Source organism: Typopeltis vanoorti, chromosome 8, assembly GCF_054136105.1.
Source record: "Typopeltis vanoorti isolate ZY-2024b chromosome 8, IOZ_Tvanoo_1.0, whole genome shotgun sequence".
NCBI classification, from domain to species: Eukaryota; Metazoa; Arthropoda; class Arachnida; order Uropygi; family Thelyphonidae; genus Typopeltis; species Typopeltis vanoorti.
The window spans coordinates 18513195-18530921 of NC_143556.1; the positions used below are offsets into that span (position 1 = coordinate 18513195).

The following is a 17727-nucleotide window of genomic DNA, read 5'->3' on the forward strand; positions in this document are numbered from 1 at the left end:
GAAGGAGTAGCCATAGTATTCAACACTAAATACGAGGCTAATCTTCTTGAATGGCAGGCAGTGTCAAGTAGAGTGATTTGGGCAAATATCAGAATGGGGAACTGGACAATGAGACTTATTTGTGCCTATGGTCCCACAGAAAGTTCTACTAAGGTAGAAGTGGAGGAATTTTTTGAGGCTCTAGAGAAAGCTACTGACACAATGAAAAAGGAAAAGTTGGTCCTTGTTGGGGATCTAAATAGCAGAGTAGGATGTGATTGTCAGACATACAAAAATATTTTGGGAAAATTTGGTGAAAAGAGCAAAGCTAATAATAATGGCAAATACCTGTTGGATTTCTGCTCAAGACTTGGACTGGATATTACTAACACCATGTTCCAACATAAAAATGTGCACAAATTCACAAAGAGAGAAGAGGCAAAGAATAAGAAAAGTCTCATTGACTATGTTATTGTTGATAGTGATGTTTTCTCCCTGGTGCAGGACACCAGGGTGTACAGAGGATTTGAAATTGTAAGTGATCACTATTTAGCTTGAGCAGGATAAAATTGAATTTCATATTGAAAAGAATGACATGTAAGAAAGTTTTAAAGCGAATAAAAGTTGAGCAGTTCTCAGATGTGAACTGTAGAATAAAATACACAAAGATTATTGAAGGAAAAATGAAAGAGTTTGAGAACAGGAACCAAACCTTGGAGATTCAGTGGAAAGCCGTGAAGAAAACCCTGATGGATTCAGCTAGAAAGGCATGTGGTGAAGTTGTTTGCAAGGAGAGAAAAATTAGAACTCCATGGTGGACACAGGAAGTTAAAGAGGCAGTGAAGGAAAAGAGGAAAGCACATCAAAAGTTCCTGGCAAATAAGTCAGCTTGTGCTCTTAGACAATACAGAGATAAATGTAAGAAAGCTAAATAGTGTGTAAAACTAGCTAAACAAAAGTCATGGGAGGACTTTGGCAAGAACATAGAAAATAAATATCAAGAAGGTGGCAAAATATTCTGGAGGTTGTTGAAGAAGCTTAGAAATGGAGGAAAGAGTGTTGTAAAAGGAGTTAGAGATGATAAAGGTGAAATGAAAACAGGAGAAAAAGATATCCTTGAAGTATGGAGTAATTACTTTGAAAATTTGCTAAATGAAACAAGCAGTGATGACTGCACAGTGATAAAAAAACACTGCCCAGACATGCAGTCAGGAATACATATCCATACTTGAAGTAGAAAAAGCCATCAAAGGCTTGAAATGTGGAAAGGCAGGAGGAGTAGGTGATATTCGACCAGAAATGCTGACGTATGGTGGTATAAAATTCTTACAGTGGTTGCACTGCATAGTTCAGAACTCCTGGAGAGAGGGACGAATTCTCGATGAATATAGTACCCATATATAAAAAGGGAAATAAAATTTAATGTGAGAATTACAGAGGTATATCCCTACTGAGTGTTCCTGGCAAGATTATTATTATTATTATTATTATTATTATTATTATTACGGGTATCTCCATGGAGTCAGTAGACTCATCGCGGGAGACCCAAACTAGCAAAACAATATCTGTCATATCTCTTCTTGAATTCATTTACAGACGAAGAGCTCACAACTAAGTCAGGCAATGAATTCCACTCATTCACCATCATCCAGGCAAAAAACCTTGTTCTGACACCTTTGTTAACCACACTCTTCTTTAATTTCCAGAGATGACCTCTTGTTCTTCCATCACTTTCACACAGCTGAAACATTTCCCCTGCATCAATCCTATAAAAACCTTTTAGTAATTTGAATGTTTCTATCATATCCCCTCTTCTTCGCCTATCAACCAATCTCTGCAATCCACAAGCTCTCAATCTATCAATGTAGGGAGCATTTTTTATATCACTCACCAACTTGGTCACTCTTCTCTGAACCCTCTCCACAGCCTCCTCATCTCCAAGGAATCCAGGTGACCAGACCTGAGCACAGTAATCCAAATGTGGAAGTATCAATGCTTTATAAAGGGGAATAATAACCTCTTTATCTCTGGATGTCAGTGTGTTCCTCAACAACCAAGTAATCCTATGTGCAATCTTGGACACCTTAGCAATGTGTCCTCTGAACTTCATCTCCCTATCTACCAATACCCCTAAGTCCCTAGCCTCATCAATCTCTTGGAGTACCTTTCCATCGATGTAGTACACAGCTGGTAATCTTTTAATCCCAAAATGCATGACTTTACACTTTTCCACATTGAACTGATATCCATTTTCTTTTGCCCATTTTACCAGCTTATTTAAATCCTCCTGCAAACTTTCAACATCAGCTTGATTTTTTATTGCACTACACAACTTTGCATCATCAGCAAACAACTGAATATCTCCCTTTAAGCCGTTTCCTATATCATTTATATACAAATTAAACAACATTGGCCCAAGCACAGAGCCCTGAGGCACACCACTGGTCACCTGCCTCATTCTGGACTCGGCTCCTCCATACACCACCTTATGGTATCTCTCCCTGAGCCATTCTCCTATCCATATCACCAATTTAATATCCATTCCCATCTGCTCCAATTTGCGTAACAGTGTTCTATGGGGTATCCTGTCAAAAGCCTTAGCAAAATCCAGAAGTACCACTGTGTAGCCAGTTCCTTTGTCCAACTCAGATGTTATTCTATTATGAATAGTTAATAGATTGCTAAGGCAGGATCTACCTTTAACAAAACCATGTTGGCCTCTATAGAGTATCATATCCTGATCCACCCATTCTTTAATTTTGTCTTTAACCAACTTTTCCAATACTTTTACCACTACTCCTGAGATGGTGATTGGTCTGTAATTCAATACCGCAGTTTTAGAGCCACCCTTATGCAAAGGAACCACTTTGCCTAACTTCCACTCCCTAGGGAGACCATACCAGAGTTCAAACTTAAGTTAAATATCCAGGTGAGAGGGGTTGACAATTCATTTGCACATTCACGCAACACCCGAGCTGATATTCCATCTAAGCCTACCGCAGTGTTTGCATTTAAGTTTTGCAATATATTTAATACCTCTGATTCTTTAGCTTCAATTCTCACATTAGGTATTGCTGTAGGTATAGAGATATCCTCACTTGGGTGATAGACTTTTGAAAAGTGATCACTCAGTAACTCGACTATTACATCTGATTTTGTCACCTCAATACCATCAGCACCCACTAAGGTTATCCTTCCGAAGTCATTCTTCCTCTTACTTGCCACATAGCGGAAGAACTCTTTGGGATTACCCTTGATCTCTTTGGCTAAGGTCTTCTCATAATCTGATTTAGCTTTTCTTACTATGCTGGTAACTTTCCTAGCTTGAGCCTTGTACTGCTCATGGGTGTCCTGATCGCCTTTCTCCTTGTAAATTCTCCATAACATTTTCTTTTTTTGCAGTTCAAGCTTGATACTACTGCTCATCCATCTAATGCCTGCCTTGTTTGACCTCCTAACCATGGGGACACAATCTGATATTGCTTTCCTCAGATACCCGCTGATTTTATCCCAAGCACTGCTAACATCTTTCCCTTGCAATATGTTCTGCCATGGGATGGCTGCAAGCTCACTCCGAAGCTTGTTATAATTGCCTAACCTGTAGTTCCGTACATACCCCTTCTTAATAGAAAAATCCACAGATTTTGCAACCTCCCAAGTCAATACCACATGATCGCTTTCACCAACTGGAGGTAACGAGGACACCTTACTTATGCATATAACCTCTGAACCAATAACCAGGTCCAACACTCTCACACCACGTGTCCCTTCAGTTACATGCTGTTTCAAGTAATTATCTCGTAGAAGATGTATGAATTCCATTTCCTTTTTGCTACGTGATATTTCCTCCTTCCAATTGATATCACCGTAATTAAAATCCCCCATAATAATCACCAAGCCTTCACTCATTGCACTAAGTTGCTGATGCATGAATTCAATATCTCCCCCCGTACTCCCTGGCCTATAGCAGCATCCAACTGTATATTTGGTTGCGTTGGTCGCTATTTCGCACCAGACTGCCTCAAATGAACTCTTATTCACATGTCTATCATCATGATATACTACTTTCTTTGGCTGCAACACATCAGCTATCATCAACAGTACTCCTCCCCCTGTTCTGTCTTCTCTATCCTCCCTGAAAATAGTGTACCCATCACATTCAATTCCAGTGACCACATCTTCTGCTGACAGCCAAGTTTCACTAATGCCTACAACTTTTGGTGAGATTTCACTGACTAATGCCAAAAATTCTTCTCTCTTATTTCGAATGCTTCTAGCATTGGTATACATAGATCTATGCAACTATACTTGAGAAATGGTTGAGAAGAATTGTTAAAGAAAGCTTGGTGAAGAACAAGCTGGATTCATGTCAAATAAAGACTGTCAGGATCAGACCTTCACTTTACGACAAATAGTGGAGAAATCATGGGAATATAACAAAGATCTCTATTTAAGTTTTGTCACTCTGGAAAAGGCATATGACAAGGTGCCAAGAGAGAAGCTATTCAATACGCTACAGTTATATGGTGTCGATGAGGCATTATATCAAGCAATACTTGTCTTTATTTGAATTGTAAGTCAGCAGTTAGGATTGAAGGAAGTACAGGAAGATGGTTTAATGTTAAAACTGGTGTGAGACAAGGATGTACATTATCCCCTCTGTTATTCATAATCTATATGGATCACGTTATGAAGGAAAGTGGTATTAAACATGATATCAAAATTGGAGATGTTAATGTCAGTTCTTTGCTTTATGCGGATGATGTTACACTTCTAAATAAATCCGCTACAAGTCTGCAAAATTCTCTGACTAAATTGATTAACTGTTGTAATAGATATGGTATGAAGGTCAGCATTAAAAAGACAAAGACAATGAAAATAGGCAGAATCTGTCAACTGTGTTGTGAATGGAGAACCTGTGGAACAAGTAAAACATTTCAGCTACTTAGACACGATTTTTAGTGAAGATAAATTAAATATGAAAATAGACAACAGAATCAACAAAGCTGGTATGGTAGGAAGTCAAATTGAATAAATTCATATGGAATAAGAGAGAAATTAGTCGGAACACTAAATTAGCTGTATACAAGACAGTGTTCAAACCAGTTTTAACTTGTGGATCTGAGTGCTGGGTCAGAGGTAAAACACTTGACCAAAGACTAGAGACCGCAGATATGAGAGTCCTGAGAAAGATTAGAGGCATGAACAGATGGCATCAAAGGCAATATCATATTAAAATGAGAATATTCGGAAAGAACTTGACATTGTCAGCATCCAGGAATGCGTTAGCAGAGCTAATCTCAGATGGTATGGTCACTTAAATAGAATGGGCGAGGAAAGATTAGCAAAACAAATGTTCTCGCCCATCCTCCAAAACGACCCAGAGGAAGACCAAGATATAGGTGGATTGATATGGTACAAAGTGCCTTAGATGATAGAAATATAAGATCTGGTAATGTTGGAGTCTTGACAAGTAACAGACTGGTTTGGAGGAAAATTGTAGATAGGAAGTTAGTAATGATGTAAATTTTTCATGTAGTACTATTCATATCCTGTACACCCCTTGAAGGTACATGGCATGAATTTGAGGATGATGATGATGAACAATACTGCAACACTAGACAGGATTGGTTTAAGGACAGTATCCTGTGGTTATGCTCATTCTCTTAAAATTCAATGCTACAGTTCAGATTGATACCTGTCAGATAACCAAATTTTGCTCCCTGTCACAAGCCTATTTTGCACATCCACCTTTTAAGTTATAATAACTATGTGAAATTCTGTAGAAAGTTTTTTACCCTGGGTATAATATATGTTAAAGAAGCCAAGCTATTTTAAACCTGGTTTTATTCCATTTCCCAAGTAAGCAAACAGACAAATAAGTCAAGTTTGCACCTGCACTTATTGCAAGTCTAGGTGACCCACAAAGTAAGTGAGACTTGCAATACGTGCAAGTGCAAACTTGACTTATTTGTCTGTTTGCTTACTTGTGAAATGAAGTATAACCAGGTTTAAAATAGCTTGGCATCTTTAACATATGTGAAATTCTGTCTGATACCTTGGAAAGATCTGAAAAAAAAAATCATTCTATATCACTTCCACTTATCTAGTGCTGCCATCGATCTACTGTAAATCGTTAAATACAGAAGCTTGAGATCAATCATTATCAAGCTATGTGAGTTGTTATGTATCACATTACTGCTAAAACCCTTAGTTGTCTCTTTGGCTATGGTGATAAGAGTGCACATATATACTGGATATTGTAACTTTATTTTCTTTATTAATTAGTCATAGGCAGGGACGTGCCAACCCAAGGGTGCAAAGGGTGCACCGCACCTGGGCGGTAATTGTAAAAATGTAACTAATATAATATTAATAACCCTTACTTTTAGATGTCAGACGGGTGGCCGATAAAAGCTTGCACCCGAGCGGCAAATACCCTTGGCGCGCTCCTAGTCATAGGTATCCTTCACAGTGGATATATATGTTTCAGATGTGAACTGGTGCATGTATCTGTCTGATATCATGAGTTTATAAGATTTTTTTTATCAGTTGAAAGAATAGACTGCTGAGTTTACTACCATATATATATATAGAGAGAGAGAGCACTGGTGTTATTTCTGTGTGATAGTTTGAAACTAAAAAGGGAGATAGAGAGCGAGAGATTGTCATTTAATTATTTTATAAAAGTATACAAATTTCTGTGTGATAGTTTGAAACTAAAAAGGGAGATAGAGAGAGACAGATTGTCATTTAATTATTTTATAAAAGTGTACAAAGCTGTAGTTATAAAAGCTAAAAATCTTTTATTGTATCCTACGGGAAATTTTTTTCTTGCTTATGATTTTTTAAAAAATATACTTACATATCTGCTTGTTATGTGAAACTAACAATATCCCCCTCCTCCAGGTATTGAACTGTCAGATCTCTGCAAAAATGGTGGAACTTGTGAAAACATTGGTAACAGTCACCGTTGTCTTTGTCAAGAAGGATATGAAGGTAGCTACTGTCAACATGAAATCAATGAGTGTTCTTCACAGCCATGTCAGAATGGAGCAACATGCAATGATCTTGTTGGGGATTATGTCTGCGATTGTCTTCCTGGATTTCAAGGTAAATGTTTTTATAAATATCTGGTACTTTAATTTTTAGTACAATGCTATTATTATTTTTTTCACAACCAGAAGTAAATAATAAAACACTTTGGAGTATAGTATACTTATGGCTATTTTCACATATTTTTGCATAAAAATATTTACACTGCGTTCGTTATCTTATTATAATATGAATGCATTCATATTTAATCATTATTGCTTTTTTTTTTATTTTAAATTTCAGCTTTTGTATGTGTTTTATTCATTATTGTTAAAATATAGAAAATTAAAATTACAAAGTTAAAATGTCAGAATAAGCCAAATTTAAATTAGCAAATAGTTTATTAAAATAGGTTTCCTTTTGCATTCTTCTAGAATATATTATTATTAGCATTTGAAACTAATTACAATATGTGATACATTTAATAGGTCTTTACTGTGAATTCAACATCAATGATTGTGATCCAAATCCTTGCCGCAATGGTGGAACTTGCCATGACTTGGTCAATAAATTTGTTTGTTCATGTCCACATGGCACTCTTGGTATTCTCTGTGAAATTGATGTTAATGAATGTTTTGAAGGTGCATGTCATCATGGAGGAACCTGTGTTGACAAAGTTGGAGGGTATGAATGTCAGTGTCCTCCTGGCTATGTTGGCCCTAGGTAAGAAAAAATTTTAATTATCTTCTAGTATCAATTTCATGTTTATTGTGACACTTAATAGTGTTAACACCAGAAATAATCTTCATGATTTTTAAATTGTATCACTACAGTTTGTGTATCTCCTTACTGTGTGGGTATCCTTGCACACAAGCTGTGCAAAGATACTCACACAGTAAATATCAATATTTGGGTGTGAGAAAAATATCACTGATTAGTTTTCTCAACTACTTAAATGTGATCAAATGTGAATTTCCAAACTCGGTAATATTTTTTTTCTCTATGTGAATCCCTTTCACAAAATATTACAAATCTGTTGCACATCTGTTGATATTTAACTATATCAAATTTTTATGTTGTTCCAGTGAAATCACAAAAGAATTACACATATCCTTTGGTTGGAAAGATCTGGGTGCATTCTGAACAAGAATGTTCAGAATGTGAGAAACATTTATTTGGACTTTTCAGCAGAAGGTAAGTTAACTGATCTCATACAGTGTCCACAAGGTTTTGATTCTTGCAAAACAGATAAACCAGCTGAAGAACACATGTAGTTAACTAATATGATATTCTTATCTCATAGAATTGGTATAATCACCACCATCAATAACAAAAATTATGCTCAATAGAGAAGTTTTTTTTTCTGAGGTTTGTTGTTATAAGAAATCAAGGTACAGAATGTGAATAGGCCAGATAAGAGAGAGAGAGAATGTCGCTGAAATAGCTACTTTGTACTGCTAAATTTCCAGAGGAGGAAAAAAAAAATGTTTTGGGATTGCTTTTCTCATAAGAAGGTATACTATATTGGATGACTTATCCTAATAAATGGTATGATAAAAAAGTGACAAATATATACTAGTTTCCCAAAAAGAAGTGTTGTTCCAGTTGATAAAGCTGCTCCCAAGCCAATAGCTGCTTTCTCAAAAGATCTTGCAGATCTGCCAAAAAAAAAAGAAAAAAGAAAAAAAAAAAGAAGAATTTATGAAAGAAGGACAGCATTAATTGCTTAGAGTGGCCTAAGAATTCATTAAATTAAATTGAATAGCACACATATCTGGGTCAGCTGTTAAAAAAAAAAAAAATGAAGACTGGATTATACAACCAAAAACAAACACAATCTCTTCAGGAACATTTTTTTAAGTGACTCCCAACCATGAAATGCTTATTTATAAATCTATAGTACATGTGTACTGTGGATAGGTGAAGGATTTCTTTTCTATTTTATTGATTTTATATATATATTTTTCTGTTTTTATTAATTTTTTACATAATCCAGAAACTCTGCTGTAGAGACCAAACATGGAACTTTTTCAAGCCACTTCAGTCCTCTGATAAGCAGAGTGGTAGTCTCACATTGGGCGATGATATTCATCTCCCATACAACATGCATATAATTATATAATAATAATTATTATTATTATTATTGCACAGGAATCTCCATGGAGTCTAAAGGTTGTGTAGTTTATGTGGGAAGCCCACAATGTCTACATAATTTATACCATTCTTTGAACACATGCACCAGCAAAGCACTTACAACATGCTCATTCACCACTCTCCAATTAAAAAAATTCTAGTCCTGATGTCTTACTAAACTACTTCCTTACTTAGTTTCAAGAGATGAACCTCTTTTATCTATATCATTCCTATAAAACCACTTTAGTAACTTAAATGGCTTCTGTCATATCCTCATTTTTCACTGAGATAGCTAGAGATAGAGACTGCTGCCCTATAAACCAACTTCTGCAACCCACAGACATTCAATCTGTTTTCTTAGGGAGCATTCTATGATGGTCACTTTATGTGACCATCATAGAATGATGGTCACATAAAGTGACCATCATTCTATTCTCTCTGATGTCATCATCATTCTATGATGATGACATCATAGAGTTTCCTCTATGATGTCATCATCATAGAGGAAAGTGACCAATATGATGGTCACTTTCCTCTGGATCTTATCCACCACTTCATCTCCAGAAAATTAAGGTGGCCAGATCCATGCATAATCTAGATGTGTTCATAGCAAAGCCTCAAAAAAGAGGAATGACAACTTCCTTATCTTCACTTTTTTAGTTGGTTCTTCAGTATTCAGGCAATCCTGTGAGAGCTATTTTTGCCACTTTTGAAATATGCTCTTGAACTTTAGCTTCCCCCACCCCATATCCCTAGTTTCATCAATTTTCTTGGAATACAGTTCCATCAACATGGTACACAAATTAGTATATAGTAGTATTGTATTAATGATACATATAGCATATGATGTTTAACTCAGTGAAATTGAAAAAAAAAACAAAAAAAAACTGGTAGACTAGTGTCACAATGTATTAAAAATATTATTAAGGCTTAGGGAATCATTTTGAAGTACTAATCAATAAAAATAAAAACATATATTTGTATATTTTGTTATTTTTTTCATAAAAGAAAAGAAAAAATGTTTGTGATTGATTTGGCCAGTCTAGAAATAAAAATTTCGTATAGTTTTTTTCTGCTTCCTAATGGATAATGAATGATTCAATCTCATTAATATTTCTATAATATTTGAAATATCTAATATTCATTGGATGATTTTGAAAAATTTATGTTTTTGTAAAACATAATTTTGTCAAATATTGAATTCTGTGCTCTTCATCATGCAGAAAAGAATATGCTTGATTTATTTGCAGATTTTAATGTGACAGTGCAAATGCCTTTTTTTTTTAGATGTGAAGGAGATGTGAATGAATGTTTATCTGATCCATGTTCTAGTCCTGGTACTCAAGACTGTGTTCAGCTTGTTAATAATTATCGCTGTGACTGCAAATTGGGATATATGGGTCGCCACTGTGAAACAAAAGTAAACTTTTGTGCATCCAATCCTTGCTTGAATGGTGCAGTATGTACAAGCACAGCACATGGTCACACATGTGTTTGCACAGAGGTATGTATTTGATTGCTTCTAAAATTTTATTGCTACTCTTTTTATATAGTTTTGTTTTTATAGCTATGTTTTTTTTATAGTTTTGATTCCTTTGACATCCATATTTATAGGCCAAAACATTTCATGGTGTGATGTCACATAATCTTTTTTTTTATTGAGACATGCAATTTCTTCAGATAAAACACAAATTTAGAACTGAAAAACAAGACATGCATTATACAAGTTCATTGTCTAACTGAAAATGACAGGTAAGAATCTGTTTGATTTTAAAGTTTGGCAAGTAGCTTTGCAGTATCATTCTCATTGTATACTCATGAAATACACAATGGAATAACCTACTTCTTGTGCTTTTCATGCCTGTATTTCAGTGCCGTAACGAGGGTATGAAGCGCCTATGGCAAGTGTCTAACTTGCACCCCCCAACCCAAAAATGACAAAAATTTTGAAAAATTTAAATGTAACAAGTTATATTTCACTAAATTCAATATGTTAAATACTTACTATTAACCCATCAAAATGAGTTGCCTGTAAATCCAATTATGTATTTGTATAAATAAATAATCTATTAAATAAGAACAAATTTTTATTCATATTCAATGACAAATAGATTAAAGAAATACATGACATAGGTATAATATAAAATAATATAATAAAAACATAAATAAGTTCAGCATATTTTATAAAGAAATTTTTCTATCTTTTTCATTTGCAAACACATCTATTATATCATCATAATTTAATGTTTTTGCAATATCTTTTTCAATTGATATTATAGACATGTTTGTCAATCGCTCTTGTCCAATAGAAGAACGAAGATACGATTTTACAATTTTCAATTTGCTAAATGAACATTCGCAGGAAGCTGTTGTTACAGGCATTGTTATGAAAATCCTTAATGCTATGTCTAGATTTGGATACATGTTTTGTAATGATGATTCGTAATTTTTTTGCAAGATTTGAAAAGCGTCCATATCGCCTAAATTTTCAAAAACTTCCATGGCTTGATATTTGAAACTCTCAATTCACATACAAATTCTGGAGCATCTAAGGCGCTATTATATTTCAATGCCAGGTTAGCTGTGCAGCATTTGAGATCATCTAGCCACATAATTTTTAAAGCGTGTCCATTTAAAAAACTGGAGTCGTTTGCTACCTCTTGTAAAGCAGTAAATCTATCATTGAGTTGTATGAGTATTAGATCTAAAACTTCACACATTTCTTTTTTTAGTAATGCAGTTTCATTCATGGCAAACGAATCATCAGTAGCTTTCTTACCAGGCATATTTTTTATTTTGCGGCATCTCTTTTCTGGAATGTAATTTTCAATATTTATTGTTTTGACTAAACTTTTTGCCGAATTGTGAAGTGAATTGAAAAAATCATTTTGGTACTGTTGAATTTCATTTTTTAGAGCTTTTATCATTTTTGCAGCATTTTTGCCTGGTTTTTTTTTCTTGTAAAAGTAAATTTACTTTATTTATCTTTCCTAATATTGTATCCCAAAATATTAATAGTGCAACACAATTAAATTTTGTTAATAATTTTAGCAACATTCGAGCATTTGTTACAGAGTCTACTGTAACTTGTCTTTGTCCATCACACATTTCATCAAGAAGTTGTATTATTAAAGGCATTTGATTTCATAAGGCTTTTACTGCGTTAGCTTTCGCGGACCACCTCATGTCACTTAAACCTTTAAGACGAACAGATAATTTTTCCTTTAAAAGATCACATCTACTAGTAGAATTTACAAAAAAGTTAGACAATTGTTGAATTGTTACAAAACACGATTTCATTTGAACAGATGTTTATGCAGTACGAACGCCTATTAAATTAAGGCTGTGAGCAGTGCATTGAACAAACCTCGCCATATTGTTTAAACGTAATATCCTGGCTTGTACCCACTAGTATTTACCTGCCATATTCGCTCCATTATCATATGACTGTCCTCTTATATTTCTAATATTTAATCCTTCTGATATTAACTTTTTTTCGGTGTCATTCGCAAGGGCTTTGCCAGCTTTTTCACTTGTCACAATAAAATCTATGAAGGTTTCTTCAGTGCTACATTTATTTGTGTTAGGATCAATGTTAACATAGTGCAAAATTTGAGTTATCTGTTCCTGGTGAGAAGTGTCAGGTGTGCTATCAAATAAAATAGAAAAATATTTTGGTTTTTGAATATTTGAAATAATATGCCATCTAATTTTAGAAGCAACTATATTAATTATATCATTTTGTATTATAGGAGAGAAATAATTAACTTGATTTTTCTTATGACTTTCAATATGTTGTGCAATAATAGGATTGTAATGACTAATTAATTCTATCATTTTCAAAAATTTTCCACATTCGGGATGACCAATTATTTCACAAGTTCCTCTCAAAGTGTCATTATTTTTTACGCAGTGCAGAATGGCATCCAAAATAACTTTTAAAATATGCCTCTACTTTTCTTTTTCTTTTAACATTGCTTCTTGTAATTGATCGTCTATAAAACCATGTTTCTTAAATTTTTGATTCAAAAGTTTTCCATTCAACGTAATTTTTTTTATGATATAATGAATTTTCATGATGTACTAACACAGGATTCAAATGCTGCCAGTCTCGCAACCCTGCAGTTGTCCATACATTCTGATTTTTTCCAAAAAGAATACATGGAAAACAGAACAGTGCATCTTTTCACTTGCAATATATAAACCAATTTCTGAGGACTTGTTCTCCGTTTGACATGGTTTTTACAAACCATTTTTTTTTTTATCAAAATGCTGATTTTCTGTATCAGGATAAACACTTATGTTATCGCACAACTCAGGTCCGTGTTGAACAAATATTTGTATGTTACTATTGGTTATGTTGTGGGATCATTAAACTCTATTATTTTTGCATTATCAATATTTTCTAATTTAACATCCACCATATAATTATCATTATTACATTGCTTCTCGATTTCCTGGTTTTGATGTTCAATTGTACTTTTTTCTTCTGTTTCAATTTCACATGAAACATGACTACTTGTAGGAGGCAGATTTAATTCAGTTGTTAAGCTTGAATGAACTAGAGGTGTAGATGATTTTTTAATAAAAATATCAATTGGAGTTATATTTTTCTTTATATTTTCAATCTTCTGTTCTCTTATTTTTTTAAAGGTTTTTTTGGTGGCATATTTTTTTGGTGACCCTAGAAGTGTCATATAAATAATTATATAAATATAATTATTTATAGTACTTACTCAGTATGCCAGTATGTTGTATATAAACAAAATTATCTGTCTTTTCAAGTATGTTTTGTTCCTCAAAAGAGCAAAATATCTAACAATAATTACGACACAGCAACAACACAACTGATCTTATGAATGACAACAAGACTAATAATAATTACATGATTTTTGAAATTCTCTTATATACAAAAAAGTAGAGACGAATGAGGGTGGGAAGATTGTGATTTTCATTGGATCATGGGTTTGATGCGTGTAAATAAGGGCTGGCAAATAATTTTTGTGGGTGGATCATGAAATGAGGGATTCAGGTAGATGGAATGATATCGAAGGAGGTCATAAAGGGATTAAAATTATAATATGGAAGTTAGTAAACTTGGGATGGACAGATAGACATATTAGGAGGATAACGAAAGAATGTATTAGATTATCTATGCGAATGTTTAGGATTAAATGGGAATTTGGAGATACAATATTCTACAAAATCATAAAAATGGGAAAATACATTCATTAATAGTTAATGGTGCAATGGAACAATTTACTTGAGACAAAAACAAGAACAATTGCAAAGAAATGTTATGTTCAAGTGGTTCAAGACATGATATTAGGTGCTGTCGTTGCCATCTAACTCGAGACGAATTGGAACTTACTGGTGTTACCAAACGTAGCAGAATTTTGCTGTGTTGTAGAATTTGTATGTCGAAAGAGGCATATTGCCAGAATTTAAAAATACAATATAAAATAGCGGACTTTTATATTTATTTATTTATTTTTATTTTTTACGTTTTGTTCCCCGAACCTAGTTGCATCCGTGGCGGGTGCCTCTTTCGCCATGCCCTCGTTACGGCACTCTGTATTTTATAGCTCAAGTAAGATTCAGTGTGATACTTTCTTTTAGTTTAGCATTGAAAAGTGAAGAGAGGCAATTCTCAAAATTTCAGACACCTTGGAAACAGCCCTCATTAGTATCATGTGATGTTAACATGGTGCTTCAAACAACAGAAAATTGGCAGTTTCACTTTCTCGGTTGGCCTGATGTTTTTGTTTGGTAGCAAACTTCTTTCTTCTTTTTGTTTAGAAATTAAAAAAATAATTATTAGCTTAATATTGACATTAATTGCTGATGGACAAAAATCAAAATTTCCCTCATTTTGCCAAAGTTAGAACTCCTAATACTGTTTTATTTCAGATGTTTCTGTAAATGTAAAGGAGGAGATTCTGCAATTTGATTAGCATAATCAGTATAATAATGTGTTGCATTTGTTTAATCTAAAAAAAAAAAAAATTGATCTGAAGAATTAAAACAAACAAAAAAAAACATGATTTGCACTGGTGGTTATTATTAATTCACTCTACAGTTTCTTTGAGGCCAGTGCTCAAATAAATAAACAGTGTCATTAACTAACTTTATTGGTGACCTATTATTTTAGTTAAAATAATGGATCTGTATAATGTATATGTCTCCTATATTCCTGCACTGATTGCTTTGCTGCTATTTAGGTAAGTTTTAAATCATGTTTCATCCTGAAGAGATTGATTAAATTAGTAAACAAATATAAATAGTAAAATCAGGTAATCAGCATTATACTGTTGTCTCTTATCTGTTGTGATTTTGTAGTTTTAGTAATACAGAAATACTTATGAAAATTAATTTGTGTATTTTTATTTTATTTGATAGGCATTTTGGGGTGATAATTGTGGGTATACTAATACTACTTGTGCAAGTAATCCCTGCAAGAATGATGGTCAGTGTCGTCCAAATTCACGAGGCTATGTTTGTATATGTCCAAGAGGAGCAGGAGGAAAACACTGTGAAAAGGATACTATTGATGAATGTAAATCACAGCCTTGTCTTAATGGAGGGACATGCTATGACAAAATAGGTGAATATATCTAACTTTTCAGTTTTATCTATTTTGTCTTTCTTCTTTTTGTTTAGAAATTAAAAATAATAATTATTAGCTTAATATTGACATCAATTGCTGATGGATATTATTCTCTTCTTGTGTGTATTGTAAACACTGAAAACACCAAACTAAATAAGGTTGATCATTGCCAGATTGGTTAGTGCATTACAGTATGAGGAGCAGCAAAATAAACAATCATTGTGGAAAATGAGAAGAAATAAATAAATTTCAAAATAGAACTAAAACAATACACAGTTTAATAACTCAAGTATAACCTTTTATACATAGTTGTTATTATTATTATTATTATTATTATTATTACATGAAACCTCCAGGGAGTCCAAAAGACTCATTGAGAGAGGGCACCTACTCAACAGCTCTGTCTCCACCCAATTCTCCAACTACAACAAACCACAATCATCATCTACACCAATGCCATCTACTGTCCACCACCACCACTAGTATTTGGTGAGTGGACAGTAGATTGGAGAGGCTGGAGAGTGGATACTCTGACCACTTGGCCAACCAGGCTGGCAATTATTATTTTTTTTCCCCTGTAGTCTTCTGTTAAAACCAATATTAGAATGTATCATAACTGAAATGGCACTGGATTAATGGTATGGCCAAAGTGGATTACATGTGAAGGTCACTGGAGGAGAGTAAGTTCAGTGCATTGACCCACAGGCATACAATTTAATTGTCACAAACTATTCAAAACATCACTGCTCTAAGTGCAGAATCTTAAAAACTCCATGTAATAAAGTAAAAACACCACACTTTAATATAATAGACAAACTGTACCAGTAGTGTAACTGGCATGGGAGGAAGTCAAAACACCAAAAGAATGGATAAGATCAATCCTGATACTCATTTACAAAAAAGGGAAGCAAAATGGACTGCAAAAATTACAGAAAAATAACTCTAATGAGTCATGCGGGAAAAGTACTTACAATGATATTAACAGAAAGAATCAGGAAACTAATGGAAAAAAATATGGAAGATGAGTAAGTAGGATTTAGAAGAGACATAAGTACAGTGCACCAAATATTAATGTTAAGATTGATTGTTTAAAAAAGCTCTGCATAAAAAGAAAATGTTCAGACATGTTTTTTGACTTTCAGAAAGCATTCAACAGCATAGATCAGAAAGTGGCATGGGCTTACTCAAATCTTATGGAGTGAATAGGAATGTGATGTCTCTCTCTTGCAGAACATCAATGACAATCAGAGGCTGCTGTGAGAAATTGTGGAGAATTAGGAAGATAGTTCTGGATAACAAGAGGCATGAGACAAGGAGACCCAATATCTCCAAGCATATTTATCATGTTTTTGGAAAGAACAATGGATATCATAAAGGATAATATAAGGGGAATTTCAGCTAAAGGTACAAAAATTAACAGTATTGTGATTTGTAGATGACAGCCATTATTGAAGAAGATGAGGAACTGGAAAGAACAGTGTTGAAGCTAAGTGAAGAAAGAAAGAGATATCAGCTGATAATGAACATCGATAAAACAAAAACAATGATATTTGGAGAGAAGAAGATAAAAAAGCAAATAAAAGTCAACAGACAACAGCCGGAAGAAGTTAGAAACTTCACATACCTAGAGAGCAACATAAAGCACAATTTACACTGTGAAAAAGAGATAAGATCTCGGATAACAAAAGCTAAAGTAATCCTATAAGCAATGGACAAGATTTGGAAAAGTAAATCAGTGAACCTTTCCATAAAGCTAAGATTGCTGGAAACATGCATATTCCCAATATACCAATCCTAAGTGATGCAACACTCACGGTCCCAATAAGAGCTCAGCTCAAGTACAGAGTTTTATTTTGCATTCACTGGAATTTTGATTGTGGTCCACTTTGAGCTCCTTCCAGAAAGATACCATTAGTTCCATCCTCTATTTTTAATAGATAAAAATCAGCTAGCTGAAAATGGAACCTCCTTCT

General features: G+C 33.9%; 1 protein-coding gene across 1 annotated transcript in view; it reads left to right on the top strand.

Moving 5' to 3' along the window:
* LOC150103769 (uncharacterized) overlaps window positions 1-17727 on the top strand; it is a 230117-nt gene that overhangs the window by 153677 nt on the left and 58713 nt on the right. Inside the window, 4 exon segments of the mRNA XM_090397146.1 lie at window positions 6889-7092; window positions 7503-7737; window positions 10435-10651; window positions 15547-15751. Of these exon segments, the coding sequence (XP_090253272.1) occupies window positions 6889-7092; window positions 7503-7737; window positions 10435-10651; window positions 15547-15751 (861 nt within the window).